Source organism: Anomaloglossus baeobatrachus, chromosome 11 (genome assembly GCF_048569485.1).
Source record: "Anomaloglossus baeobatrachus isolate aAnoBae1 chromosome 11, aAnoBae1.hap1, whole genome shotgun sequence".
In the NCBI taxonomy this organism is placed as follows: Eukaryota; Metazoa; Chordata; class Amphibia; order Anura; family Aromobatidae; genus Anomaloglossus; species Anomaloglossus baeobatrachus.
The window spans coordinates 171,720,175-171,746,299 of NC_134363.1; the positions used below are offsets into that span (position 1 = coordinate 171,720,175).

General features: G+C 52.6%; 1 protein-coding gene and 1 long non-coding RNA gene across 2 annotated transcripts in view; one reads left to right on the plus strand and one right to left on the minus strand.

Annotated features, from left to right (window-relative positions):
* The window catches only part of SIK3 (SIK family kinase 3), a 152,688-nt gene that overhangs the window by 90,260 nt on the left and 36,303 nt on the right, over window positions 1-26,125 (plus strand). The window contains 21 exon segments of the mRNA XM_075327829.1: window positions 11-133; window positions 1,079-1,120; window positions 1,122-1,203; window positions 2,454-2,572; window positions 3,143-3,253; window positions 3,659-3,799; window positions 4,544-4,621; window positions 4,837-4,875; window positions 4,877-4,942; window positions 4,944-4,948; window positions 5,212-5,263; window positions 5,265-5,369; window positions 9,741-9,896; window positions 12,267-12,337; window positions 13,243-13,386; window positions 16,415-16,461; window positions 16,464-16,567; window positions 18,069-18,194; window positions 18,561-18,661; window positions 25,539-25,648; window positions 25,743-26,067. Coding sequence (XP_075183944.1) covers window positions 11-133; window positions 1,079-1,120; window positions 1,122-1,203; window positions 2,454-2,572; window positions 3,143-3,253; window positions 3,659-3,799; window positions 4,544-4,621; window positions 4,837-4,875; window positions 4,877-4,942; window positions 4,944-4,948; window positions 5,212-5,263; window positions 5,265-5,369; window positions 9,741-9,896; window positions 12,267-12,337; window positions 13,243-13,386; window positions 16,415-16,461; window positions 16,464-16,567; window positions 18,069-18,194; window positions 18,561-18,661; window positions 25,539-25,648; window positions 25,743-26,067 — 2,147 coding nt within the window.
* Window positions 14,051-15,429, minus strand: LOC142256004 (uncharacterized). The gene is made up of 3 exons (XR_012727468.1): window positions 15,344-15,429; window positions 14,451-14,637; window positions 14,051-14,284 (listed from the first exon to the last, which is right to left on the minus strand). It is a non-coding gene; the product is annotated as an uncharacterized LOC142256004 (long non-coding RNA).

The following is a 26,125-nucleotide window of genomic DNA, read 5'->3' on the forward strand; positions in this document are numbered from 1 at the left end:
TGTCCTTCAGATTTGGTTCAGTAACCGGTTTACTCCAGGGCAATTATTGAAGACTTGGTGCGGGAGCCCCCCGTATGCGGCACCAGAACTTTTTGAAGGAAAGGAGTACGAAGGACCCAAAGTTGATATATGGGTAAGTAGTAATTCTACAAGATGATCAGGAGACCTTATCTGGTTCAGTGCTCTCCCAGAACCGACCCAGCTCTGCTACATCCCAGCAGCTCCGCCGTGCCAGGGGGCACCTATATATCCCATGATGACTTGGTCCAATTTAGCATTTGGTCAAAATTATCAGTCGTTCTTCATATATTAACACTGGTTGTTTTTTTTTTTTTGCAGCTTGTTACCTTGGAGACTGACCCACCGCTGCTAGGCAGCAGAACATGCGCAGTGCCTGCCTGCTCTTCTCCATTGACCATGTTAGTACCATGCTGACGCCGGCCAGGATTGCCAGAGTGCGCCGGTACTTTGAAATCCTGTCCGGCATCTGCACGGCACAGCAGTGGTCGGTCTCCCAGGTAACTAGCTTTGAAATCCTGTCCGACATCTGCACAGCATAGCAGTGGTCGGTCTCCTAGGTAACCAGCTTTGAAATCCTGTCCGACATCTGCACAGCATAGCAGTGGTCTGTCTCCTAGGTAACCAGCTTTGAAATCCTGTCCGACATTTGCACGGCACAGCAGTGGTCTGTCTCCTAGGTAACCAGCTTTGAAATCCTGTCCGGCATCAGCACGGCATAGCAGTGGTCTGTCTCCTAGGTAACCAGCTTTGAAATCCTGTCCGACATCTGCACGGCATAGCAGTGGTCTGTCTCCTAGGTAACCAGCTTTGAAATCCTGTCCGTCATCAGCACGGCACAGCAGTGGTTGGTCTCCTAGGTAACCAGCTTTTGAATCCTATCCGGCATCAGCACGGCACAGCAGTGGTCGGTCTCCTAGGTAACCAGCTGTACACTAAAGAAAAGTGTTAATATCTCAAGAACGGCTGAAATTTTAAGAAGCAGTGAATGGCAAAAGTGCTTGTTTTTTCACACACTATCTGAGAAGCTTTATTTTTTTCCCTGTTTCTTTCTGTGCAGAGTTTGGGAGTCGTCTTGTACGTGTTGGTGTGCGGCGCTCTCTCCGTTCGATGGAAGCACGTTACAAAACCTGCGGGCCAGGGTCTTGAGCGGAAAGTTCCGGATCCCTTTTTTCATGTCCACAGGTAAAGTTTCCTTCTAGAACAACCAACCCTCTTTTGTAAAGGTTTCTTTCTTAGAAAAGACCCATGGTGTCGCCCGTCATTATGGCAGATGATTAATATTTGCCTTTTGCAAAAATAGAGATGGCAGTTTCCGAGCATCCAAAACCATCAGTTTTAAAGGGAACCTGTCACCAGATTTTGGTCTTCTAAACTAAAGCTAGCACCTTAAGCAGCGCCTGTGCTGCATTCTATAAAGGTGCGCATTACCCCCTGTTCACCCCTGTACACCCCACAAATACCTTTTTATAAAATCTCCCGCCCCGTATGTAAATTGTCCGGTCCGATGGGCGTCATTATCTGCGTTTCCTGTCCCTTTTTTCGCCGACCTCCTGAGCTGATTGACGTGGATGATGCCTTTGGCGCCAGCCACTTAGACGGGCATATTCTCACACCTGCGCAGACACATTCCCAGCTTGCGCAGGCGCACTTTGCTCTGCCCTATTGCAGTCAGAGCCAAAAACATAGGTGGGGCCTCCGCAAACCGACGAGTTCTCTGCGCAGGTGCAATATTATGCCCGGGAATGTGGATTACGTCACCCACGTCTTGCACATCGCCTGGCAAAATACCGCGCCTGTGCAAAGAACTCGTCAATTTGCGGAGGCCCACCTATGTTTTCGGCTCTGCCCGATATGGGGCAGAGCAAAGTGCGCCTGTGCGAGTCGGGAATGTGTCTGCGCAGGTGCAAGTTTATGCCCAGCTACATGGATGGCACACGAGGCGTCAACCACATCAATCAGCTCAGGAGGTCGGGCGAAAGGAGGCACAGGAGGCGCATATTAGGATCGGACAATTTACATATACAGTGCAAAATTTTGTAAAGGTGTTTGTGGGGGTCTGCAGGGGGGAAGGGGGGGGGGGGGCAACGTGCACCTTTATAGAATGCAGCACAGGCACTGCTTAAGGTGCCGGTTGTAGTTTAGAAGGCCGAAATTTGGTGACAGGTTCCCTTTAACCCATTCCCAACATCTGCCATAGTTTAGAGGAGTTGTAGGAGCTGCAGCAAAATAGTTTTCCCTCCAAAAGGAATGTCGCCGTTCCTTTAGTGCCACCCTTAGATGGCGTAGTTGGCACTGGAAAGGCCGGCTCTTTCTGGAGGAGCTGATTTTGCATCCGTGGTTTGTAGGTATGGAGAACATCGGACACTGTATAGCGCATAGTCCCGTGGAGACGGGTGCACGACCTCTGCTGACGGTTTTCTCCCTCCTTACAGAATGTGAACATCTCATCAGACACATGCTGATCTTGGAGCCCAGTAAGCGCCTGTCCATGGAGCAGATCTGCAAACACAAGTGGATGTGTCAGGGGGAGCAGGACCTCGACTTTGAAAGGGTGAGCCCATTCTATCTTTGTTTCTCGGCAGATCTGGGATTTTGCTGCAGATTGGACACCCGGCCGCATCTGCATTCATCCCCTATGGTGTTTGCTCTCGGCGGCTCCATAGGGAATGAATGGAGCGAGAGTTGCACATGCTCACTGCCTGATCTGCCAATCCCAGAGGTCGAACCCCAAGTTATTACCTAAACTGCAGATAGGTGGTAACTTGTATTAACTAGAAAACCCTTGACATTGCCTGTATTATGAAATGTCTCAAAAAGCGGACTGCTATCAGTCGTGTTGCTAATGTGCGTGTGCCTTGTGTTGCAGCTAATAGCCGAATGCCAGCATGCTATCAGTCGTGTTGCTAATGTGCGTGTGCCTTGTGTTGCAGCTAATAGCTGAATGCCAGCATGCTTTCAGTCATGATGCTAATGTGCGTGTGCATTGTGTTGCAGCTAATAGCCGAGTGCCAGCATGCTTTCAGTCATGATGCTAATGTGCGTGTGCATTGTGTTGCAGCTAATAGCCGAATGCCAGCATGCTTTCAGTCGTGTTGCTATGTGCGTGTGCCATGTGTTGCAGCTAATAGCCGAGTGCCAGCATGTGAAGATGGAGAGGCAGAGGGAGCCTTTGAATGAGCAGGTCCTGCACACCATGGTGGAAATGGGACTGGACAAAGACCGCACTTTACAGGTAACATACTCCTCTCCGCAGTTCTTCTGCATTGGTAGGTTTCAGCCCCTTACAAGCCCCAATTGAACAAGTCGCCTGGCGCTGGCATAAAGGCCGGATACGATCTGTACGGGGAGGACTTGTATTATTAGGATCTCATGGCCTCCATGCAGTTTGCAGACTGTCGGCTGCACATCCCGTTTTCATGAGGAGATGCGCTGCTGGCAACCATTGTTTTTTTTCCTTTGGTGCACATGAAAGGTGCAATCAGCGGTGATTGAGAATTTGGTTAATCGCAGCCAACGAGAGGAAAAAAAAAGTACTAAAATGCTGTTTTGTTTTGCAGGTCATCTTTTGTACTTTTCTCTTTGTTTATAGTTTTTCTTTCCTCTTTTGTCCTTTCTTACGTTTGTCTTTTCTGTTCAGTCTCTAAGAACGGACGCCTACGATAACTACAGTGCGATCTACAGTTTGCTGTGCGAACGGCTGAAAAGGCACAAAACGTTACGCCTCCCGACTCCCCCCAGCGCCCCTCGTCCGCTCTCCTACACTGCCTCACCAATACAGGTTAGTCTTGGCTTTTTCTAAATGCTCATTTTGTGTTGGGTCGGGCTGTGGCCTCTGGGGGGATGGGCTGTGGCCTCTGGGGGGGGGGATCGGGCTGTGGCCTATGGAGGGGGGGGGATCGGGCTGTGGCCTATGGAGGGGGGGGATCGGGCTGTGGCCTCTTGAGGGGGGGGGGGGTCGGGCTGCGGCCTCTGGGGGGGGGGGTTCGGGCTGCGGCCTCCTGGGGGGGGGGGTTCGGGCTGCGGCCTCTGGGGGGGGTTCGGGCTGCGGCCTCTGGGGGGGGGGGTTCGGGGCTGCGGCCTCTGGGGGGGTTCGGGCTGCGGCCTCTGGGGGGGGGGTTCGGGCTGCGGCCTCTGGGGGGGGGGGGTTCGGGCTGCGGCCTCTCTGGGGGAGGGGGTTCGGGCTGCGGCCTCTGGGGGGGGGGGATCGGGCTGCGGCTCTCTGGGGGGGGGGGGGATCGGGCTGTGGCCTCTGGGGGGTGGGGGGGGGGGGGTCGAGCTGCGGCCTCCGGGGGTCATCCAGTAATAGTTGGTGCCACTTATCTGCTGCAGAGCTGAGGATGAGCTGCATACAGACTCTGCAGCTACAGCGGCTGGACTCGGGGATGGTATGAAGTTGGGGCGTCTGCATTTTTGCAGCCGAATTTATTTAGATGAGACATATAGTACATTTTTTATGCTTTTAACCTTGTTATTGATATTGTATGTTTCGGTTTTTGTGACCTGGTTGTCTTTTTCCCCACAGGCTGATGCAGCTGGCAGTGCCGTCAGCATGAATGTGCCCCAGGTCCAACTCATCAATCCCGAAAATCAAATAGTTGAGGTGAGCACGATCAGCAGATGTCTAAGACCCCCTATTCGTTCGTCCGGCAGCCATTGTGGCCGGCTCTCCCATACACCGGAACCCTCAAATGCTCCAGCATTGCAGCCATCTGAATTAGGCCATAATGTGGAGCACAGGTCGATTGTTCCTCTCGTTGACATGGTCTCTGCATATCGCCTGTATTTACACCATGTGCCTCTGTTCTTGGCTTATAGACAAACGGCACCATGAACCTGGACAGCGATGAAGGAGAAGGAGCCTTCACCGGAAGCGTTGGCCCGATACCTGTCCATGAGGAGGCACACAGTGGGAGTGCCGGACTACACAGTAAGTCACGTCTATGTTCTGGTGACTATAACTGGTAAGTCGCAGGACCAAAACCTATAGTACTAAAGTCATTGTCGTACTACAACTCCCAGCATTCCTACAGACCACACTGTTGTGGCATTTTGGAGTTGTAGATCTACATCTGCCGGAGGACAGAACTGCAGTGTGGAGGACGAGCCTCACCAGAGGACAGGGTCACCAACGCCATCTTTGCTTCTTTTACTGCTTTTTGTGATGACCGGAGATACGTTTTCTTTCTTCAGTAATGATGGAGGTGCAGAGGAGCTGCAGAAGATCATTCCTGGATTCCCAAGGGGTCTCTCCACAGACGCCATTCCTTCCAGTGGCACACAACACCAACACCCTTCACCCGTTGCTACCAATGCAAAACATGCCACCCAGCGGCCACCTCGAGTACAAGGTAAAGTCACCAAAATGCATCATCGTGTTCTACTGCAATGGGAGCCAAATTTCCACCAAGGAGCAGAAAGTTTCAGCAAATCCTCCAGCGCAAGCATTGTACGGTCCAAGTAGAAAGTCTGTGGGCCGGTGCACAAATCTGCCCCACTCTCGGTGGTAGGTGTCCGGCCCGAGACCCTCATCAAACATTACTGCTTAACAGGCAGTCTCCTCTTTAGGGGTACTTTGCACGCTGCGAAATCGCTAGCCGATGCTAGCGATGCCGAGCGCGATAGTCCCCGCCCCCGTCGCACGTGCGATATCTTGTGATAGCTGCCGTAGTGAACATTATCGCTACGGCAGCTTCACACGCACTTACCTGCCCTGCGACGTCGCTCTGGCCGGCGACCCGCCTCCTTCCTAAGGGGCCAGGTCGTGCGGCGTCACAGCGACGTCACAACGGCAGGCGGCCAATAGAAGCGGAGGGGCGGAGATGAGCGGGACATAAACATCCCGCCCACCCCCCTTCCTTCCGCATAGCCAGTGGAGGCAGGTAAGGAGATGTTCCTCGCTCCTGCGGCTTCATACACAGCGATGTGTGCTGCCGCAGGAACGAGGAACTACATCGTCACTGTAGCGAAATTATGAAAATGACCGACGCCTACACCGATTTATGATGCTTTTGCGATCGTTTATCGGTGCATCTAGGCTTTACATGTTGCGACGTCGTTATTGGCGCTGGATGTGCGTCACTTTCAATTTGACCCCGACGACCGCATTGTGCAAAGCACCCCTTAGACTGAATGCAATTAAGAGACCTTTGGTCACATGATATGTCACAAAGGTCCTTAAGCAGTTCTATCATTGGGATATAAACGCTGGGGTCCCTGTGAAATTGCTCAGTTTGCTCTCCCTTCCCCCTAATGTCAGTCATGTATATCAGCCTGTCTCCTGTCCAGTTGTTTTAGACTCCTGCAAGTAAGAGGCCTTTGGTTACATCAGGTCACATGACTGTGAAGTCACCCAAAGGTCCTTAAACAATCTTAACCTGGGAACAGAAACACTGAGGTCAATGAGAAACTTTACAGTTTGACTCCCCCCTAATTCTGGCCCAGATTATAATTAGGCATTATTTTTGGAGTAGGGCTTATGTTTCAAGCATACTAAAAAAATCCTGTAACATTATGCTAGGGGCTTATTTTTGGGAAATCATGATATCTCAAGTATGGGGCCCCGTCACGTGCTGCAGTCATTGGATAGGTAGAGGGAAGTCCCAAATAAATGAATGGGAATCCAAACCTCCTCCCAACGGCAGCGGCGGTCGTCAGAGCCCCGGTCTTTACATAGTTGCTGGTTCCATTGGTGGCCCCTGCATCTAATACATCCTGTGCATATACCATAAATGTATGTGAAGGAAATAGTCCTTTAAAGGGAACCGGTCAGCACTTTTTTTTGGCTATAAGCTGCGGCCACCACCACCGGGCTCTTATGTACAGTATTCTAACATGCTTTATATAAGAGCCCAGGCCACTGTGAGAACGTAAAAAACACTTTATAATACCTAACGGTCGCGATGCGGTGGAGTTGGGTCACATGGGCGTCTCTGTTCTCCGGTGCCGACGCCGCCTCTTTCGGCCATCTTCGTCATCCTTCTTCTGAAGCTGCGGTGCATGACGCGTCCGACGTCATCCACACTCGCCGGCATTCAGGTCCTGAGCAGGGCAGATCAAAGTATTGTAGTGCGCCTGCGCGGGACCGGTGAGTGTGTATTACATAGACACATCATGCACACAGGTTTCAGAAAGAGGACGAAGATGGCCGAAACAGGAGGCGCCGGAACCGGAGAGCGGAGACGCCTCCGTGACCCAACTACACCACAGCGCCACCTCCTAGGTGAGTATTATAAAGTGTTTATGTTCTCACAGCGGCCTGGGCTCTTATATGTTAGAATACTGTATATAAGAGCCCTGTGGTGGTGGCCGCAGCTTATAGCCAAAATAAGTGGTGACAGGTTCCCTTTAAGTCCACAAGTAGCCTGTACTACATCGGTCAGACTTCATGTGGATTTTGTCTGCTTTCCGAGCAGGTATCCCACATCCCATAAATGCTGTTCCCGCAGCTCCATTGGACATACATGGGGGGGGGGAAGCTAACAGATTAGCTCAATGTTCACTAGATCTATTGATTGGGCTGCAAATATAAGGGTCGGCCTCTGACATCTGCAGCGGAAAATGAACAGATTTAATCCAGCAGGTGAGCATAGATGGCGTTCTTCCCCAGAGCAAAGAAGGCAGATTTGTGTATTACTTACTATATTAAGCTGTGACCAGTAGGTGGCAGTATGTATGCATGTGTATGTATGTGTAATATATATATATATATATATATATATATATATATATATATATATATATATATATATATATATATATAATATATATACTATATATATATATATATATATACTATATATTAAATAATGTCTCTCTCTCTCTCTCTCTATGCTGTGATGCCTGGGTTTCCTAAAAGCAATAGATATCTGTGACATGGAAAAAAAATATTATTCTTACCTAAGTCAGTGTTACCTATAGTTAAATAGTTAATACAGTTGCATTAAGTTTCAGACTGGAATCTTCATCCTTTCATTCATTTTCAAACTTCTCGTTAGGATACACAATTTGCTGCCTGATCCAAGTTTCAGAATTTCACTTGTGGTAGTGTCACTGCTTGAAATATAGGCTGGATGTGAGCTCTGTGTGTCTCTCCTAGTAATATAGGCTGGATGTGAGGTCTGTTTGTCTCTCCCAGTAATATAGGCTGGATGGGAGCTCTGTGTGTCTCTCCAGTAATATAGGCTGGATGTGAGCTCTGTGTGTCTCTCCCAGTAATATAGGCTGGATGTGAGCTCTGTGTGTCTTCCAGTAATATAGCGCTGGGATGTGAGCGCTGTGTGTCTCTCCCAGTAATATAGGCTGGATGTGAGGTCTGTTTGTCTCTCCCAGTAATATAGGCTGGATGTGAGCTCTGTGTGTCTCTCCCAGTAATATAGGCTGGATGTGAGCTCTGTGTGTCTCTCCCAGTAATATAGGCTGGATGTGAGCTCTGTGTGTCTCTCCCAGTAATATAGGCTGGATGTGAGCTCTGTGTGTCTCTCCAGTAATATAGGCTGGATGTGAGCTCTGTGTGTCTCTCCCAGTAATATAGGCTGGATGGGAGCTCTGTGTGTCTCTCCCAGTAATATAGGCTGGATGGGAGCTCTGTGTGTCTCTCCCAGTAATATAGGCTGGATGGGAGCTCTGTGTGTCTCTCCCAGTAATATAGGCTGGATGTGAGCTCTGTGTGTCTCTCCCAGTAATATAGGCTGGATGTGAGGTCTGTGTGTGTCTCTCCAGTAATATAGGCTGGATGTGATCTCTGTGTGTCTCTCCCATTAATATAGGCTGGATGTGAGCTCTCTGTGTCTCTCCCAGGAATATAGGCTGGATGTGAGCTCTGTGTGTCTCTCCCTATAATATAGACTGGATGTGAGCTCTGTGTGTCTCTCCCAATAATATAGACTGGATGTGAGCTCTGTGTGTCTCTCCCAGTAATATAGGTTGGATGTGAGCTCTCTGTGTCTCTCCCAGGAATATAGGCTGGATGTGAGCTCTGTGTGTCTCTCCCAGTAATATAGACTGGATGTGAGCTCTGTGTGTCTCTCCCAGTAATATAGGCTGGATGTGAGCTCTGTGTGTCTCTCCCAGTAATATAGGTTGGATGTGAGCTCTGTGTGTCTCTCCCAGTAATATAGGTTGGATGTGAGCTCTGTGTGTCTCTCCCAGTAATATAGGTTGGATGTGAGCTGTGGATGTATCCAGAGTGTCTTTGTCTTCGTTAGCTCGCATATCGGCACAGCTTCTATCCTACACTGGTTTCCTCTTTGTGTTTTTCCTGCTCTGTAGCCTGCTTTCTCTCCCCTCCCTGAGACTGTAACTGCTTTCTCCTCTGTCCCTACTATGGAGGCCTGTGTACCATATACTTCCTCTTGCTATATAACATTCAGAGAAGGGAGGTGGGAGCAGAGAGAGTCATCAATAGCTCTGAAAAATTAGCAACTTGTTTGCAAAATCACTCGATAAACAACTTTTATGGCACAATAGTGGAATATTTACAACCAAGGCCATTTAAAAAAAACTGCTTTATTTTGAAATGAATAATAAATAATTCTGTATGAAGTACCATGTTGCAGCATTAACCTGCAGGAATATAGGTTTCTGAGGGTCTTTTTCATTAACCTGTTGAGGGTAAATTGATGATACGTCATCTAGTATGAATGCACGTGGTAAAATGATAGAAATCTCAATGTTAAGTTTCCAAAACCCTAATCATGTCTGTTCATGATGTCTTTTTGTAGGAACAGTCCCTGTTACAGCCTCCTACACTTCAGCTTCTAAATGGGATGGGACCTCTTGGACGCCGGGCATCTGATGGAGGGGCCAATATTCAGCTACACGCACAACAGTTCCTGAAAAGGCCACGAGGTCCTTCACCCCTGGTCACAATGACAACGGTGAGTGTGCGATCACTAGCTTATGTGGGGTCTCTCAGACCGCCATGGCATGCTGATAGACAGGATCCTGCTGGCTCTATTGAGCATGCCCAGAAACCAGTTTGGTGTGATCAGTCTCTCTCTCCCCCTCCCTCTCTCCCCCCCCCTCCCTCTCTCCCCCCCCCCTCCCTCTCTCCACCCCCCTCCCTCTCTCCCCCCCTCCCTCTCTCCCCCCCCTCCCTCTCTCCCCCCCCTCCCTCTCTCCCTCTCTCCCCCCCTCCCTCTCTTCCCCCCCCCTCCCTCTCTTCCCCCCCTTCCTCCCTCTCTTCCCCCCTCCCTCTCTTCCCCCCCTCCCTCTCTTCCCCCCCCTCCTCTCTTCCCCCCCCCCTCCTCCTCCCCCCCCTCCCTCTCTTCCCCCCCTCCCTCTCTTCCCCCCCCTCCCTCTCTTCCCCCCCCTCCCTCTCCCCCCCCTCCTCTCTTCCCCCCCTCCCTCTCTTCCCCCCTCCCTCTCTTCCCCCCCTCCCTCTCTTCCCCCCCCTCCCTCTCTTCCCCCCCCTCCCTCTCTCCCCCCCCCTCTCTCCCCCCCTCCCTCTCTCCCCTCCCTCTCTTCTCCCTCCCCCTCCCTCTCTCCCCTCCCTCTCTTCTCCCTCCCCCTCCCTGTCTCCCCTCCCTCTCTTCCCCCCCTTCCTCCCTCTCTCCCCCCTCCCTCTCTCCCTCCCCTCCCTCTCTCCCCCCTCCCTCTCCCCCCCCCTCCCTCTCTCCCCCCCGTCCTTCTCTCCCCCCCCTCCCTCTCTCTCCCCCCCTCCCTCTCTCCCCCCCTCCCTCTCTCCCCCCCCCTCCCTCTCTTCCCCCCCTCCCTCTCTTCCCCCCCTCCCTCTCTTCCCCCCCCCCCTCTCTTCCCCCCCCCCTCTCTTCCCCCCCCTCCCTCTCTCCCCCCCCTCTCTCCCCCCCTCTCTTCCCCCCCCTCCTCTCTTCCCCCCCTCCTCTCTTCCCCCCCTCCCTCTCTTCCCCCCCTCCCTCTCTCCCCCCCTCCCTCTCTCCCCCCCCTCCCTCTCTCCCCCCCCTCCCTCTCTCCCCCCCCCTCCCTCTCTCCCCCCCCCTCCCTCTCTCCCCCCCTCCCTCTCTCCCCCCCCCTCCCTCTCTCCCCCCCTCCCTCTCTCCCCCCCCTCCTCTCTCCCCCCCCTCCCTCTCTCCCCCCCCCTCCCTCTCCCCCCCTCCCTCTCCCCCCCCTCCCTCTCCCCCCCTCCCTCTCCCCCCCTCCCTCTCCCCCCCTCCCTCTCCCCCCCCTCCCTCTCTCCCCCCCTCCCTCTCTCCCCCCCTCCCTCTCTCCCCCCCTCCCTCTCTCCCCCCCCCCCCCCTCCCTCTCTCCCCCCCCTCCCTCTCTCCCTCTCTCCCCCCCCTCTCTCTCTCCCCTCCTCTCTCCCCCCTCCCTCTCTCCCCCCCTCCCTCTCTCCTCTCCCCCCCCTCTCTCCCCCCCTCTCTCCCCCCCCTCTCCCCCCCCTCTCTCCCCCCCCTCTCTCCCCCCCCTCTCTCCCCCCCCTCTCTCTCCCCCCCCTCTCTCCCCCCCCCTCTCTCCCCCCCCCCTCTCTCCCCCCCCCTCTCTCCCCCCCCCTCTCTCCCCCCCCTCTCTCCCTAGTGGTATGGCTCATTAGGTCCGAGAACAACTAAAAAATAGCCTGTAGTGATCCAGTGCTGAGAAATCAAGCTGCACGCAGAGAATTGACAGCTCCGGCCTCAGCCGCCAACATAGCAGAGGGTGGAGCTGTCAATCAAGGTAGCAGTAGGCGGGTAGTAAAGAATGCAAATGTGCTCGCAAGTGCTTAGACACGCCCCCAGGGCACTTCTAGAATACTTTGCATTTGGCTTTAACACTAGAAACTACTGAGGTAGTCATTTTGACTACTTCGCACTATGTATTTCTCCTCTGTGACTACGAGTCCAGTAGTTCTAGTGTTAAATCTTGATTGCCCAATGCTGGCACGTCAGATTAGTAAAAGACGGGGATCATTTGTTGTTGTAGTAAAAATCAGATTAATAGTTTATTATTATTATTATTATTATTCATTGATTTATTATTATTATTTATTATTGATTTATTCAGTATTATTTCTATTTTTTATTAATGAGAATATTATTTTCATTATTTATTAATTTATGTATTATTTTTATGTATTTTTATTATTTATTATGTATTCATTTAGTCTTTTTTTATTTATTATTATTGATTTATTATTCATTTTTTTTTAATTATTTATTCATTTTTATTATTGTAATTATTTATTCATTATTTTTTTATTATTATTATTATTTCTGGCCAATTTGTGACTTAAATGAGGAGACTGTAGTTCTCTTGTAACTTTTTTTTTTTTTTCTTCTGTTTCCATCCTTTAGGCTGTACCGGCAGTTACCCCGGTAGATGAGGAGAGCTCAGATGGGGAACCCGATCAAGAGGCCGTGCAGAGGTAAAAATGTCATAAGTTTCACCTAAAGAATCCCTCCTTGACCCAGTGATTTAGTAAAGCAGCGTTGTTCTACGCGGCCCTTTTCAGTTTCACCCCGATCTTCAGACGTTTACCAGGGCCTTGTCTGAAGATCGGCTTTGCGTTCTTCCTCTGTATCTGATCATCATGGACAGTCGTCACTATCCAGCGCAAAACATGTAATAAAGCCAAATGCCAGCAAATAAATGTCACAAATTACAGATGCTCCCAACCACAAATAACGTGAACTCTGCAAAGCGGTGACAGGTCTGTATTTTACCCTCATTAGATAGAATTGTGCTTCACAATCAAATAGCTTTTTTCAAGGTCCGTACTTAGAGCTGAGTCATGCCAAGAACATAATATCCGGCTTTATCGCAACCTCAGCAATGGTGCATTACTTAAAGGGAACCTGTCAACAAAGAAATAACAAAACTCTTTACCTTCAGGAACAGAAATAATCTGCAGGTCGGGTTAAAAAATGTTTTCAATATGTGCAGCGGTCTGACTGGAAGTGCGGCTGCAGGGAGAAAATAAAGTTTTATCCTCCCTGCAGCCACTTGCTTCCAGTGATTGGAGCAGTGAGAAGCTTGTAATCGCTTCTCCATTACTGACCTCCTGCTCTGCACACAAACTGCAACAGGCAGTCGGTGAAGGACCAGAGGAGTGTGTTGTCAGCGCTGACTGCTCCTGCACAGCTCCCATCGTTGAATAGTATGTAAGGGTTCTACCAGCGGGATCAGCATCTGTCTAGCGAGCCGGACCCCCGCCGCTCGTTTCTGTCTTTGCAATTTTTATTCCTAATTCCAACTATCATCTTTGAGGATAACTTTGTATTTCTGAAAGCTAAAAAAAAAAAATCCAATGTATCACTATGATAATTTCAGGTATCTTGCAAACCGCTCCAAGAGACACACATTGGCGATGACCAGTCCTTCAGCCGAAATCCCCCCAGACTTACAGCGCCAGTTGGGGCAGCAGGCTTTCCGAAACAGATTGTGGCCTCCGCACCTGATACCCGACCAGCACCGGTGAGTACAGGGATGAGCTGACAAGTTTTTTATTATTATTATTATTATTATTATTATTATTATTATTAGTTTTATTATTTTTATTTATTTATTTATTTATTTTAAATCAACCTCCTTTTCATACAGCCAATCTCTCTTGACTGAACGCTTGTTCTAGAGGGTATCTCCCCCGACCCCTCCATACAGTTATGACTAAACGATTGTTCTACGGGGTATCTCCCCTGACCCCCCCCCCCCATACAGTTATGACTAAACGATTGTTCTACGGGGTATCTCCCCTGACCCCACCATACAGTTATGACTGAACGCTTGTTCTATCGGGGTATCTTCCCCGACTCCCCCCGTACAGTTTTGACTGAACGCTTGTTCTACGGGGTATCTCCCCCAACCCCCCCCCCCATACAGTTTTGCATGTGTTTTTAAATGGGGAATCAAGGATTACGCCGCTGCCGAAAACTTTAGATAAATGAGATCAAGCATTGAAACTCGCTGTGCCTAGCCCTTTTTTCTCCTGGCTTCATCTGTCGCAGCAATATGGAGACCACCATACACATAGAAGACAGCGGATACGTATTAATGTAAAGTTTGGGGCCAGCTGGGTCTCCTCTCCCGACATGCATTTCCAGTTAATAATCTTTATGACCGGAGAGTAATGGTATCTCTGGAACAACAGTGCACTTCTGTGTTTTCTTGGGAACCGTGTCCAAAGGTGTCCTCGCAACCTTTGACCAGGTGATGCATACGTGAGCATGCAAACTTTGCCCCACACACACTGACTGCCACGCTGGAGCAAATAGTTTGGGGATTCTTTGTTTTCTCAAGGAAGTCGGCTGTACTTGCGTAACTCGCGGAGCAGGAACGAGGTGCCTTTGTGCCTTTCAATTTGCTGCTGCCCATCCTATGGAGGCCAGACATATACATCATGTTGGCATATATGAGATATTGAAGTACAGCGGGCCAGATCTGAATTATTTTTCTAATTATAAGACACTTTTTTTTTTTTTTCCTCCCAAAAATTTGGGAGGAAAATGAGGGATGCGTCTTATAATGCGAATGTAACTTACCGGGAGGTGGAGAATGGGCACGGTGGGATCTGTGCTGGCGGCTGCGGTGGGGCCCGTGCTGGCGGCTGCGGTGAGAGGGCCGTGCTGGCGGCTGCGGTGAGGGGGCCGTGCTGGCAGCTGCGGTGAGGGGGCCGTGCTGGCGGCTGCGGTGAGGCGGTTGTGCTGGCGGCTGCGGTGTGGGGCCGTGCTGGTGGAGGTAAATGAGAGATGCGTCTTATAATGTGAATGTAGCTTACTGGGAGGTGGAGAATGGATGTTGTGCTGGTGGCTGCAGTGGGGGGCTGTGCTGGCAACTGCAGCGGGGGCCGTGCTGGCGGCTGTGCTGGTGGCTGAAGATCTCATCTTCTCATGCGCCGCTTTCGGCCATTGATTTCTCATCAGCAGACTTAAGGGAAATGGTGCGCTGATGAGATCTCGACTTGTCATTGAGCCGAGAGCTCAATCTGTGCACGCCCAGATTCTTGGAATCATTTCTTTGAGGCCTGCACTATCAACAGAGCATCTGTGACACCCGCTGCACAGCCTGCTCCACACAGCCAACAGCGCCCGCAGCCAGCACAGCCCCCACTGCAGCGCCCGCAGCATTACCCTACTCCAGCACCGCCCCTGCTTCTTGGATTCCACTCCACAACTGCTGCCGCCCCCTCCGGTAAGACACCACCGGAGAAGGACGGACCCCCCCCCCTTTTTTTTTTTTTTTTTTTTTTAATACTTTTTTTTATCTCTAAATTTGGGGGGTGCAATTTATAATCCAGAACGTCTTAGAAAATGAAAAATACAGTAACTCCAATCTAGCTGAGTGGTTTTCTCAAAAGCTTTAATGTCACAGATACTTATAGACGGCTAGCAAAGTAGATGAAACGTGGCAAAAAAATTTTCCCGCATAAACTGACCCGTGGCGCGGATTTTAAAGTGTCCATCTTGTCTTCTTAAATAGAATAAAATTGCAAAGTTCTTGGAAAAGCCAAAGAACTTTACAATTTACTTCTTATTTACAGTCGTCGCCACTCTTAAGAATGGAAGACAGTAGAAAGTATGGCACTCACCAGTTTACTTTGCTGTGCAGGATCTTGTTTATTAAACAACGGAGGTTACATGTGCGAGAGGGCTGGTGGGGAGAGGGAGTGTAACGCTGTGGCAGACGGCGGCCGTTTCGCACCTGTCCCTGGGACAGGTGCGAAACGGCCGCCGTCTGCCACAGCGTACACTCCCTCTCCCCACCAGCCCTCTCCGCACATGTAACCTCCGTTGTTTAATAAACAAGATCCTGCACAGCAAAGTAAACTGGTGAGTGCCATACTTTCTACTGTCTTTCTGCGTTACTTGCTAATTTGGATATAGGCACCCCAGTGCTTGCTTTCAGCTCCAGTATATGAGACTTTCCTCTGCATTGAATGGAATGCCTGGCTTTATGTTAAGCAGTGCCCTGGAACCCCTTCTCACATTTCCTGAACTCTTAAGAATGGCTTGTTGCCTTGGTTACCAGCCACCTCTGTAGTATCCAGCAGTGGCTGGTCTCCTAGGCGTGGTCCATGCGCTCTGTTGCTGGCTGGATCCGATCACTTTGTGTCCCTACGCTCTTCGGTAAATCTTCCTCCGCTCATAGGATGGAGGGCGCACAGTTCGGCGCAGCACACAACCATTTGCTTGTCCAAACTGTCAATCATAAGGAGCACGTCACCCCGGCAAGCAGGAAGGCAACAGGCCGAGGTGCGGTGCCCTTTGTGTCGGCCATGTGATTATCTTTATTTTCAGGCTAGGAAGCATGGATTCTAATTCAGTGCTAGACTTGTGAAGCCCACCTTCAGTACCCTGGAGGAGACCACTCTCGTACTGACTCCTGCTTTATTGCTCTTCTTTGTCAGTCGTTCCTGTCGTTGTCCTCGTCCGTGTTACTAGTTGGTGTAAGTCTTTGTTACACACGTCCATATCGCCACATTACGTGGCATCGTTTGTCTTTTCAGCTCCATGTACAAAGATTCAAATACTCTTCACCTCCCCGCTGAGCGTTTCTCCCCGTGCGCCGGTTCTCCGATGGAGCCGCCACTATCCAAGCGTTCAAAGCTCATCTGGAGAAAACAGGACACCAGAACAGCAGCATCAAACAGCTACAACAGGTAAGAGCTAGGTATCCGCCAAAAGCATTCACTGCGGCTCGGTGATCAATACTCTGCGGCGTGCCTGGCTCTGGCGGCGCCTTTGTCCGGCGTGCCTGATTCTGGCGGAGCCTCGTCCGGAGTGCCTGATTCTGGCGGAACCTCGTCCGGCGTGCCTGGCTCTTGCGGAACCCTCGTCCGGCGTGCCTGGCTCTTGCGGAACCTCGTCCGGCGTGCCTGGCTCTTGCGGCGCCCCGTCCGGCGTGCCTGGCTCTTGCGGCGCCCCCGCCGGCGTGCCTGGCTCTTGCGGCGCCCCGCCCGGCGTGCCTGGCTCTTGCGGCGCCTCGTCCGGCGTGCCTGGCTCTTGCGGCGCCTCGTCCGGCGTGCCTGGCTCTTGCGGCGCCTCGTCCGGCGTGCCTGGCTCTTGCGGCGCCTCGTCCGGCGTGCCTGGCCTTCTTGCGGCGCCCCGTCCGGCGTGCCTGGCTCTTGCGGCGCCCCGTCCGGCGTGCCTGGCTCTTGCGGCGCCCCGTCCGGCGTGCCTGGCTCTTGCGGCGCCCCGTCCGGCGTGCCTGGCTCTTGCGGCGCCCCGTCCGGCGTGCCTGGCTCTTGCGGCGCCCCGTCCGGCGTGCCTGGCTCTTGCGGCGCCCCGTCCGGCGTGCCTGGCTCTTGCGGCGCCCCCGTCCGGCGTGCCTGGCTCTTGCGGCGCCCCCGTCCGGCGTGCCTGGCTCTTGCGGCGCCCCCGTCCGGCGTGCCTGGCTCTTGCGGCGCCCCGTCCGGCGTGCCTGGCTCTTGCGGCGCCCCGTCCGGCGTGCCTGGCTCTTGCGGCGCCCCGTCCGGCGTGCCTGGCTCTTGCGGCGCCCCGTCCGGCGTGCCTGGCTCTTGCGGCGCCCCGTCCGGCGTGCCTGGCTCTTGCGGCGCCCCGTCCGGCGTGCCTGGCTCTTGCGGCGCCCCGTCCGGCGTGCCTGGCTCTGGCGGCGCCCCGTCCGGCGTGCCTGGCTCTGGCGGCGCCCCGTCCGGCGTGCCTGGCTCTGGCGGCGCCCCGGTCCGGCGTGCCTGGCTCTGGCGGCGCCCCGTCCGGCGTGCCTGGCTCTTGCGGCGCCCCGTCCGGCGTGCCTGGCTCTTGCGGCGCCACCGTCCGGCGTGCCTGGCTCTTGCGGCGCCCCGTCCGGCGTGCCTGGCTCTGGCGGCGCCCCGTCCGGCGTGCCTGGCTCTGGCGGCGCCCCGTCCGGCGTGCCTGGCTCTGGCGGCGCCCCGTCCGGCGTGCCTGGCTCTGGCGGCGCCCCGTCCGGCGTGCCTGGCTCTGGCGGCGCCCCGTCCGGCGTGCCTGGCTCTGGCGGCGCCCCGTCCGGCGTGCCTGGCTCTGGCGGCGCCCCGTCCGGCGTGCCTGGCTCTGGCGGCGCCCCGTCCGGCGTGCCTGGCTCTGGCGGCGCCCCGTCCGGCGTGCCTGGCTCTGGCGGCGCATCGTCCGGCGTGCCTGGCTCTGGTGGCATCATTTAGAACATGGTGTTTTTCCTCATCCTAGGAGTGTGAGCAGCTGCAGAAGCTGTATGGTATACACATGGATGAACGGACCCTGGAGCACACGCAGCAGCAGCATGTGATGTACCAGCAGGAGCATCAGCAGCACATCCTGCAGCACCAGATCCAGGTGAGGCTCTCGTGTAAAGCTTCTATATTGTGACTCTCCAGTAGCAGATCTCCAGGTCGGCTCTTCATGGAGGTGGATGTACTACGCTCTACTGTCATTTTTGTTCAGCGGAGTCTGTGAGTTGAATTTTGCTTTCTCTGATGCATGTTCCCTGATATAGTCTTGTCATTCTGCACTTGTGCTTTATACTCTGCGTTGAAAATAAAGAATCACTTTTCTCTCTCGCCTTATTGGGGGACACAGCAAAAAAACTATGGTCCTGTGTCCCCCAATGAAGGCTCAGAGAAAAAGATTTTACGGTGAGTACACAAAAATCTTCCTACCGGTAAGTGAGATCACCGTCTCCTCCTTCTGGTCCCCTTTTAGGATTGTATCCATCCTGCACAGCCGTCTCCTCCTCTGCAGTCATCATCCATGGTACCGGCCTGTGAGAATCAGCCCGCTCTCCTTACACACCAGCTTCAGAGGTACTGGGCCGCTAGCACCGCGCTGCATCATTCTTCTCATCCATTTCTTGTCACCCGCCAATGAAATGATCCCTGTTGTGTAAATCTGTTTTTGTTTTGTTTTGTTTTGTTTTTTTATGTTTCATATCACTGTATAAAAATAAACAAACAAAACAATAACAGATAACACCTCTATATACACTAGCTAGCACAGGATCCACCATTCTCAATAGGAGATGTCACAGCTCACCTAATTCCCCCCCCCCTCCTGTACAAGGACTGATAACACAGGATCCACCATTTGCAATAGATGTCACAGCTCACCTCCTCATCCTGTACAATGACTGATAATACCTCTCTATATAGTCTATAACACGGGAACCACCATTCACAATAGATGTCACAGCTCACCTCCTCCTATACAATGACTGATAACACCTCTATATACAGTAGATAACTCAGGATCAACCATTCACAATAGATGTCACAGCTCACCCTCCTCCCCATCCTATACAATGACCGATAACACCTCTATATACAGTAGATAACTCAGGATCCACCATTTGCAATAGATGTCACAGCTCACCTCCTCCTGTACAATGACTGATAACATCTCTATATACAGCAGATAACACAGGATCCACCATTTACAATAGGGGATGTCACAGCTCACCTCCTCTCTTAACAATAACATTTCACATGCTCCGATGACATTTTCTTTGTCACTCCATTGGGAGACCCAGACAATTGGGTGTATAGCTTCTGCCTCCGGAGGCCACACAAAGTATTACACTTAAAAGTGTAAAGCCCCTCCCCTTCTACCTATACACCCCCGTGCATCACGGGCTCCTCAGTTTTCATGCTTTGTGCGAAGGAGGGCACACATGCATGCATAGCTCCACAATTTAGTCAGCAGCAGCTGCTGACTATGTCGGATGGAAGAAAAGAGGGCCCATAACAGGGCCCCCAGCATGCTCCCTTCTCACCCCACTCTGTCGGCGGTGTTGTTAAGGTTGAGATACCCATTGCGGGTACATAGGCAGGAGCCACATGCTGTTTTCCTTCCCCATCCCTTAAGGGCTCTGGGTGAAGTGGGATCCTAATCGGTCTCCAGACACTGGACCGTGCTCCCTCCGCAGCCCCTGGGGAATCTGCTGGACAGGAGCCGGGTATCGTCAGGGACAAGGCCCTGCTACTGTGAGGTACTCTGTGTCCCCTTGGGGACGGCGCATGGAGCGCTTGTGTTATACACGCTGCAGCACTGCTGGGTGTGTTAGTGCGCCGGGACTACCGCGCTGACCGTGCTTGTTTGCCGGCCGCGCTTATAACTTTAGTCCCCGGCTTCTGCGGCCTAGTACCGCATACTCCCGCCCCCCGGCCTGCCAGTCAGGGGAAGGGAGGGACGCTGCACTGGATGTCAGCGCTGAGGGCTGGAGCATACTTTGTATCCTCCTCCTCCCTCACTGAGCACAGTGGGGCACCAGGTTCCCGCACTTTCTAGGGCACACCCACGGCCCCCTCCTCCTCACAGAACGCCGGTAGCCATTCCTGTCAGCACTTCTGAAGCTGGAGAGGAGAGACAACACGGCTCTGGGGAGGCCCAGGCAGGGAATCTGGTGGTCACACAACCGCTGAGGGCGGTCGGTAAGCCGCACCTGTTACTAGGTGCTGGCCCCCCTGGTGCCGAAGTGTATATATATATATATGCTTATTTGCTATACATATACTCTGTACGGTCGCACTGTTGGTTTTTGGCTATATACCCTCCCGGATTGTACTCTGAGGAGACAACAGCATGTCGTCCGCAAAAAGCAAGGGTGCCAAAGCACAGGCTTACTTTGCAACCTGTACCTCATGTGCGGCTATGCTACCGGCAGGTTCCACCTACCCTCATTGTGTGCAATGCTCGGCCCCTGCGGCACTTACTCAGCCAGAGCCTCTGCTACTGGTGGCCCAGGTAGAACCACCTGCTGCCACTGTCCAGGTGACAGGGACGGAGTTTGCAGTATTCGCTGACAAACTTTCTGAGTCTATGGATAAATGGTCTGCTAAAATACTAGAAGCTTTGCAGTCCAGACCGGTAACTCAGGCCCCAGGCCACTGTGGAGTCATTGACCCCAGGCCCCCCTCGGTTGGAGCAGCAAAGTGCTCCTGGGGTGACTCATAGGTCCCAAGGTGAGGTCTCCGACACGGACCGCAGTCCCAGGCCGCCTAAGCGGGCTCGCTGGGAGCTTCCCTCGACTTCATCACACTGCTCAGGGTCTCAGCAGGAGGACTCTCTAGAGGATGAAGCGGAGGTAGCAGATCAGGATTCTGATCCTGAGGTCGCTCTCAACCTGGATACACCTGAAGGGGACGCCATAGTGAATGACCTTATAGCGTCCATCAATCAGGTGTTGGATCTTTCTCCCCCCAGCTCCTCCAATTGAGGAGTCAGCTTCTCAGCAGGAGAAATTCCGTTTTAGGTTTCCCAAACGTACAATGAGTACGTTTCTGGATCACTCCGACTTCAGAGAGGCAGTCCAGAAACACCGAGCTTGTCCAGATAAGCGCTTTTCTAAGCGCCTTAAGGACACACGTTATCCCTTCCCCCCTGACGTTGTCAAGGGTTGGGCTCAGTGTCCCAAGGTGGATCCTCCAGTCTCCAGACTGGCGGCCAGATCCATAGTTGCAGTGGAAGATGGGGCTTCACTCAAAGATGCCACTGACAGACAGATGGAGCTCTGGTTGAAATCCATCTATGAAGCTATCGGCGCGTCCTTTGCTCCGGCATTCGCAGCCGTATGGGCGCTCCAAGCTATCTCAGCTTGTCACTCGCAGATTAATGCAGTCACACGTGTCTCTGCTCCGCAGGTGGTGTTCTTAACCTCTCAGGCGTCGGCGTTTGCGTCCTACGCCATTAATGCTGTCCTGGACTCTGCGAGCCGTACGGCGGTAGCATCCGCCAATTCGGTGGCAGTCCGCAGGGCCTTGTGGCTCCGTGAATGGAAGGCAGACTCTGCTTCCAAAAAGTTCTTAACCGGTTTGCCACTTTCTGGCGACCGCCTGTTTGGTGAGCGATTGGATGAAATCATTAAACAATCCAAGGGAAAGGACTCATCCTTACCCCAGTCCAAACCAAACAGACCTCAACAACGGAAGGTACAATCGAGGTTTCGGTCCTTTCGGCCCGCGGGCAGGTCTCAATTCTCCTCGTCCAACAGGCCACAGAAGGATCAGAGGAACTCCGATTCATGGCGGTCGAAGTCACGTCCTAAAAAGACCGCCGGAGGAACCACTCCCAAAGCGGCCTCCTCATGACTTTCGGCCTCCTCACACCGCATCCTCGGTTGGTGGCAGGCTCTCCCGCTTTTGCGACGCCTGGCTGCCACAGGTACAAGACCGTTGGGTGAGAGACATTCTGTCTCACGGTTACAGGATAGAGTTCAACTCTCGTCCTCCGACTCGTTTCTTCAGAACATCTCCGCCCCCCGAACGAGCCGATGCTCTTCTTCAGGCGGTGAGCACTCTGAAGGCAGAAGGAGTGGTGATCCCTGTTCCTCTTCAGCAACAGGGTCACGGTTTTTACTCCAACTTGTTTGTGGTGCCAAAAAAGGACGGATCTTTCCGTCCTGTTCTGGACCTAAAACTGCTCAACAAACACGTAAAAACCAGGCGGTTCCGGATGGAATCGCTCCGCTCCGTCATCGCCTCAATGTCCCAAGGAGATTTCCTAGCATCAATCGACATCAAAGATGCTTATCTCCACGTACCGATTGCTCCAGAGCATCAGCGCTTCCTGCGTTTCGCCATAGGGGACGAACACTTTCAGTTCGTGGCACTGCCTTTCGGCCTGGCGACAGCCCCAAGGGTTTTCACCAAGGTCATGGCAACAGTGGTAGCAGTCCTACACTCTCAGGGACACTCGGTGATCCCTTACTTAGACGATCTACTTGTCAAGGCACCCTCTCGAGTGGCATGCCAACACAGCCTGGACATTGCTCTGGAGACTCTCCAGAGATTCGGGTGGATCATCAATTTCCCAAAGTCAAATCTGACACCGGCCCAATCACTGACATATCTTGGCATGGAGTTTCATACTCTCTCAGCGATAGTGAAGCTTCCGCTGGACAAACAGCGCTCACTACAGACAGGGGTGCAATCTCTCCTTCAAGGCCAGTCACACCCCTTGAGGCGCCTCATGCACTTCCTAGGGAAGATGGTGGCAGCAATGGAGGCAGTTCCTTTTGCGCAGTTTCATCTGCGTCCACTTCAATGGGACATTCTCCGCAAATGGGACAGGAAGTCGACGTCCCTCGACAGGAACGTCTCCCTTTCTCAGGCAGCCAAAGCCTCCCTTCGGTGGTGGCTTCTTCCCACTTCATTGTCGAAGGGGAAATCCTTCCTACCCCCATCCTGGGCGGTGGGTCACGACGGACGCGAGTCTGTCAGGGTTGGGAGCGGTCTTTCTCCACCACAGGGCTCAGGGTACCTGGACTCAGCCGGAGTCCTCCCTTCAGATCAATGTTCTGGAGATAAGGGCAGAGTATCTTGCCCTAAAGGCGTTCCAGCCGTGGCTGGAAGGCAAGCAGATCCGAATTCAGTCGGACAACTCCACCGCGGTGGCATACATCAACCACCAAGGCGGAACACGCAGTCGGCTAGCCTTCCAGGAAGTCCGGCGGATTCTGCTGTGGGTGGAAGCCACAGCCTCCACCATATCCGCAGTTCACATCCCGGGCGTAGAAAACTGGGAAGCAGACTTTCTCAGTCGCCAGGGCATGGACGCAGGGGAATGGTCCCTTCACCCGGACGTGTTTCAAGAGATCTGTTGCCGCCGGGGGATGCCGGACGTCGACCTAATGGCGTCGCGGTACAACAACAAGGTCCCGGCATTCATGGCACGGTCTCAAGATCAGAGCTCTGGCGGCGGACGCATTAGTTCAGGATTGGTCGCAGTTTCAACTGCCTTATGTGTTTCCTCCTCTGGCACTGTTGCCCAGAGTGTTACGCAAGATCAGGTCCGACTGCCGCCGCGCCATCCTCGTCGCTCCAGACTGGCCGAGGAGGTCGTGGTACCCGGATCTGTGGCATCTCACGGTGGGCCAACCGTGGGCACTACCAGACCGACCAGACTTGCTGTCTCAAGGGCCGTTTTTCCATCTGAATTCTGCGGCCCTCAACCTGACTGTGTAGCCATTGAGTCCTGGATCTTAGCGTCTTTAGGGTTATCTCAAGAGGTCATTGCCACTATGAGACAGGCTAGGAAACCAACGTCCGCCAAGATCTACCACAGGACGTGGAGGATATTCTTATCCTGGTGCTCTGATCAGGGTTTTACTCCCTGGCCATTTGCCTTGCCCACTTTTCTGTCCTTCCTTCAATCCGGATTGGAAAAGGGTTTGTCGCTCGGCTCCCTTAAGGGACAAGTCTCAGCGCTCTCTGTGTTTTTTCAGAAGCGCCTAGCCAGACTTCCACAGGTACGCACGTTCCTGCAGGGGGTTTGTCACATAGTCCCTCCTTACAAGCGTCCGTTAGAACCCTGGGATCTGAACAGGGTGCTGATGGCTCTTCAGAAACCACCGTTCGAGCCAATAAAGGATATTTCTCTTTCACGCCTTTCGCAGAAAGTGGTCTTCCTAGTAGCATTCACATCACTTCGGAGAGTGTCTGAGCTAGCAGCGCTGTCATGCAAAGCCCCTTTCCTGGTGTTTCACCAGGACAAGGTGGTTCTGCGTCCGGTTCCGGAATTCCTCCCTAAGGTGGTATCCCCCTTTCATCTCAATCAGGATATCTCTTTACCTTCTTTTTGTCCTCATCCAGTTCACCAATGTGAAAAGGATTTGCACTTGTTAGATCTGGTGAGAGCACTCAGACTCTACATATCTCGTACGGCGCCCCTGCGCCGCTCGGATGCACTCTTTGTCCTTGTCGCTGGCCAGTGTAAAGGGTCACAGGCTTCCAAGTCAACCCTGGCTCGGTGGATCAAGGAACCAATTCTCGAAGCCTACCGTTTTTCTGGGCTTCCGGTTCCCTCAGGGCTGAAGGCCCATTCTACCAGAGCCGTGGGTGCGTCCTCGGCTTTGCGGCACCAGGCTACGGCTCAGCAGGTGTGTCAGGCGGCTACCTGGTCGAGCCTGCACACTTTCACGAAGCACTATCAGGTGCATACCTATGCTTCGGCAGATGCCAGCCTAGGTAGGCGAGTCCTTCAGGCGGCGGTTGCCCACCTGTAGGAAGGGGCCGTTTTTACAGCTCTATTACGAGGTATTCTTTTACCCACCCAGGGACTGCTTTTGGACGTCCCAATTGTCTGGGTCTCCCAATGGAGCGACAAAGAAGAAGGGAATTTTGTTTACTTACCGTAAATTCCTTTTCTTCTAGCTGCAATTGGAAGACCCAGCACCCGCCCCTGTTCCCTTCGGGCTGTTGTTCTTTGTGTACACATGTTGTTCATGTTGAATGGTTTTCAGTTCTCCGAACTTCCTTCGGATTGAATTTACTTTAGACCAATTTATAAGTTTCCTCCTTCCTGCTTTTGCACCAAAACTGAGGAGCCCGTGATGCACGGGGGGGTGTATAGCAGAGGGGAGGGGCTTTACACTTTTAAGTGTAATACTTTGTGTGGCCTCCGGAGGCAGAAGCTATACACCCAATTGTCTGGGTCTCCCAATTGGAGCTAGAAGAAAAGGAATTTACGGTAAGTAAACAAAATTCCCTTCTTTGTCCAAATTACTCTAATTATATAAAAGAAATATGTATAAAATAAAAGCTTAAATGAATCGGTTCACTTTCTGTCTCCCCCTTGCCTTTTAAAGGGTGTGTTATAGTAGGACTCTGCACACATTAGTGATTGACGGCTCCGGTTTCCCTTTATTTGTCGCTTCGGTCATTGACGTGTCCTCTTCTCTCATTTCAGGTTGCGAATCCAGCCTTCTAGCCCCCCTCCTAATCCAGCCAGCAACCACCTCTTCAGACAGCCAAACAATAGCCCCCCGCCATCTTCCAGTGCCATGCTCCAGACACATGGTACTGCTCCTTTTGATATGTTTTGTGTCATTATTATTAGTTTTATATATTTTTTTTTTGTTCTTACGTTTTTGTATTATTTCTACCTTTTCAGGGGCCCAACCTTCCACTCAGTATCAGGGGGTGCCAGCTCACACCGCTCTCTACCAGCCTTCTAACAGCAGCTCCCCCCCACCCAGCATCACCCTGCCCCGCATGGGCATACAGCAGCAGCAGAACCAGCAGCAGTCAGCGCAGCAAGTCACCATCCAGGTGCAGGAGCCCCCCGACATGTCTGGAGCTGCCCGGGGGATTCCGATCAATCCTTGTGCCAATCACATTCAGATGCAGCAGCGGGCATCCCTGATGGCTTCATTGGGCAATTACTCCCACCGACCTCTGTCCAAGCAGCTGAGCGCTGACAGTGCTGAGGTGCACAGGTACCGCATTGGAGAGCCGCAGAACTTTATTTGGAATCATTCTTTGTTTTTGTTTCAT